At 56.0% G+C, this 2,500-nt stretch overlaps 1 protein-coding gene across 1 annotated transcript; it reads right to left on the reverse strand.

The window, feature by feature from the left end:
• Positions 1-337: 337 nt before the first annotated feature.
• LOC119306545 (UDP-glycosyltransferase 91D1-like) lies at positions 338-1,913 on the reverse strand. Its single transcript, XM_037582733.1, has one exon. The coding sequence runs from the start codon at positions 1,829-1,831 to the stop codon at positions 446-448; it is 1,386 nt and encodes a 461-aa protein (XP_037438630.1). The 5' UTR covers positions 1,832-1,913; the 3' UTR covers positions 338-445.
• Between the last annotated feature and the right edge of the window lie 587 nt (positions 1,914-2,500).

The following is a 2,500-nucleotide window of genomic DNA, read 5'->3' on the forward strand; positions in this document are numbered from 1 at the left end:
CAACTATACAGGATGTCTCAGATGGCCGCCAAGTCAACTGTACTTTTTCGTAGGAGTTTTACCCCCGAAGCCTATACAACAATGTCAAAACCTAGAAAACCTACCTGTTAGTAGAGCATTAACTTTTCATTACATGGGAATGAGATTATCTGGCAGTATGAATCGATGGGTGTTTACTCTAGCTCTCTCTATAAATTTTTGTTAATTTCAGCAGAGTCATATCATACCTATCTACCTTCCTGCTGTTTGGAAACTGAAAGCCCCTAAACTTCATGAGTTCCTGTGGTTATTTCTCAGAATAAAATTATGACTAGAGACAACTTGAGCAAGATGCATATGAAGAAACCACTTGAAATGTTTTTTCTGTAGGAACTTGAATCAGTGCCCCACATATTCTTTGAATGGGTTGCTGCCAAAGTAATCTGAAACAGTAGTGAAATTGGCATCAATTCGTTGCACCTACAGCGGAGTAAGATCTGAGCTGCTGTACAAACTGGTCGATGTATCTCTCATGCCGCTCTGTATCTGCTACCACCTCCTGCATCCTCGCTGCGCCTGCCAAGAAGCCCCTCCTCGCCTCTCCGTCAGCCATGACGGCCCGGACCGCCGCCGCGACGACACGGCGGTCGAACGAGCCGTCGTTCTCGTCCCTCGCCACCTGCAGCCCCACCTTCTTCGCCTCCATTTGCCTTGCGTTCGGCCCCTGGTCACCGAAGATGGGCAGCATGACGAGCGGGTGCCCGAACAGGAGGCCCTCGATCAGCGAGCTCCGGCCGCAGTGCGTCAGGAACCCGCCCACGGCCGCGTGCGCCAGGATGCTCATCTGGGGAACCCACTCCGTGGTCACCAGCCCCTGGCCACGCGTGCGCTCTTGGAAACCAGGAGGGAGGATGTCGGCGTCGACGGCGGCCGCGCCGGCGCCGCTGGGTTTCCTGAGAGCCCAGAGGAAGTCAATCCCGGAGCGCTCCAGCCCGAGGGCCAGCTCGTGCTCCTGCTCCATGCGCAGCGGCACCTCGCTCCCCAACGCCACGTACGCCACCGAGCCGGGCGGCTGCGCGTCCAGCCAGCGCACGGTGGCATGCTCTGCTCCGCTGGTGGCGGCACGGCGGGCTGCATCGGCTGAGGGCGGCAGAAGGCCGAGAGGAACGACCGGCTTGCCGAGGATCGTCGCCGCCAGCGGGAAGAACTCGGGTTCCCACTCGACGCAGCTCCGGATGGCCACGACCGTGCACCTCTCCTTTGTCAACAATAAGCGCTGCATGATGGACATACCCGACACGCCATGGTCGTTGTAAATCGGCTCCCTCCCCTCTCGTTCGTAACGGGGAGGAGCGCGCGCTCCGTCGTGCTCCGACGGCTGGCTGTGACTAAGCACGGTGGCGATCAAAGCCGCGGTCGGGGGAAGCATCGCGCACGGCACCCGGTGCTCCAGGGCGGCGGCGGCGGCCCAGTGGTGGAAAGTGTCGGCGATGATCCAGTGAGGCCTCGTGGCCTCGCCGGCGCACGCGGCGGCCAGGAACTCCGCGAAGGGCGCGGCGAGGCCGTCGAAGGCCTTCCAGTGGAGCTCCCGCTGGCCTTCCGGGACGTCGTTGGTGGACTCGGCGCCGTCGGGGAGCCCGTCCACGCGCGGCAGCGGGAGCGCCACGAGCTCCACGCGCGGCGCCGGCGGCGGGAGGCGCGCGAGGTTGCGCGGCGTGGAGACGTAGGACACGCGGTGGCCCCGGGACGCGAGCCGCTCGGCGAGCTCCAGGCACGGGAGCAGGTGGCCCAGCGCGAGCCACGGGACGATCACGATGCGCAGCGGCGAGGATGATGGCCCGGCGTCGTCCATGGCGAAGATCAGGAGGTAGCTAGCTCGTCCACTAGGTGGTGCGTGGCCTGGAATCGGGAGCTTGGTGGTGCTCTCTGTTCGGGCTCAGTGCTCTGCTCACGCGGTGGGCTGGGCGAAATGAGATTCCGTGTATTTGTTGGGTAGTGTCGACGCTTACTTTCCACGCCCGGCCGTAGTGGTCAAGTAGGACTCTCTACTCGGCCTCACCTTCAAGCGGTAAATCTTGTTCTTGCATTTTACTTATTTATTTTATTAGTCTTTTGGACGAATGTTTGGGGGAGTTGTTTTTATCGACTACGAGGTGCTATTGTCGATATTCCGGTCATTTTGAAAAACATATTTCAGTCATTTCAGAAATGATTCTAACAAATCAAGAAACAAATTTCACTCTTTTTAAAACATGGTTTCCCTTGTTTCGAAAACAAATTTCACTCATTTTAACACCGATTTCACTCTATTTTAAAAGTTAAATTCACTCATTCCAAAAACTGATTTTACTTGTTTATAAAAACAAATACACTCAATTCAAAAAATAGATTGGAACCACACAAAAATCGACCTGAAGGTTTTTACGCGAGGAGTTTGGTTGTATAAAAAGTTTGAGAAATCAGAATATGGGTTTAAAAGACATAACTGATTTAAGTTAGGAAAGGTGGAATAAAAGGGTGG

The sequence above is a fragment of the Triticum dicoccoides genome, chromosome 5B, assembly GCF_002162155.2.
Source record: "Triticum dicoccoides isolate Atlit2015 ecotype Zavitan chromosome 5B, WEW_v2.0, whole genome shotgun sequence".
NCBI classification, from domain to species: domain Eukaryota; kingdom Viridiplantae; phylum Streptophyta; class Magnoliopsida; order Poales; family Poaceae; genus Triticum; species Triticum dicoccoides.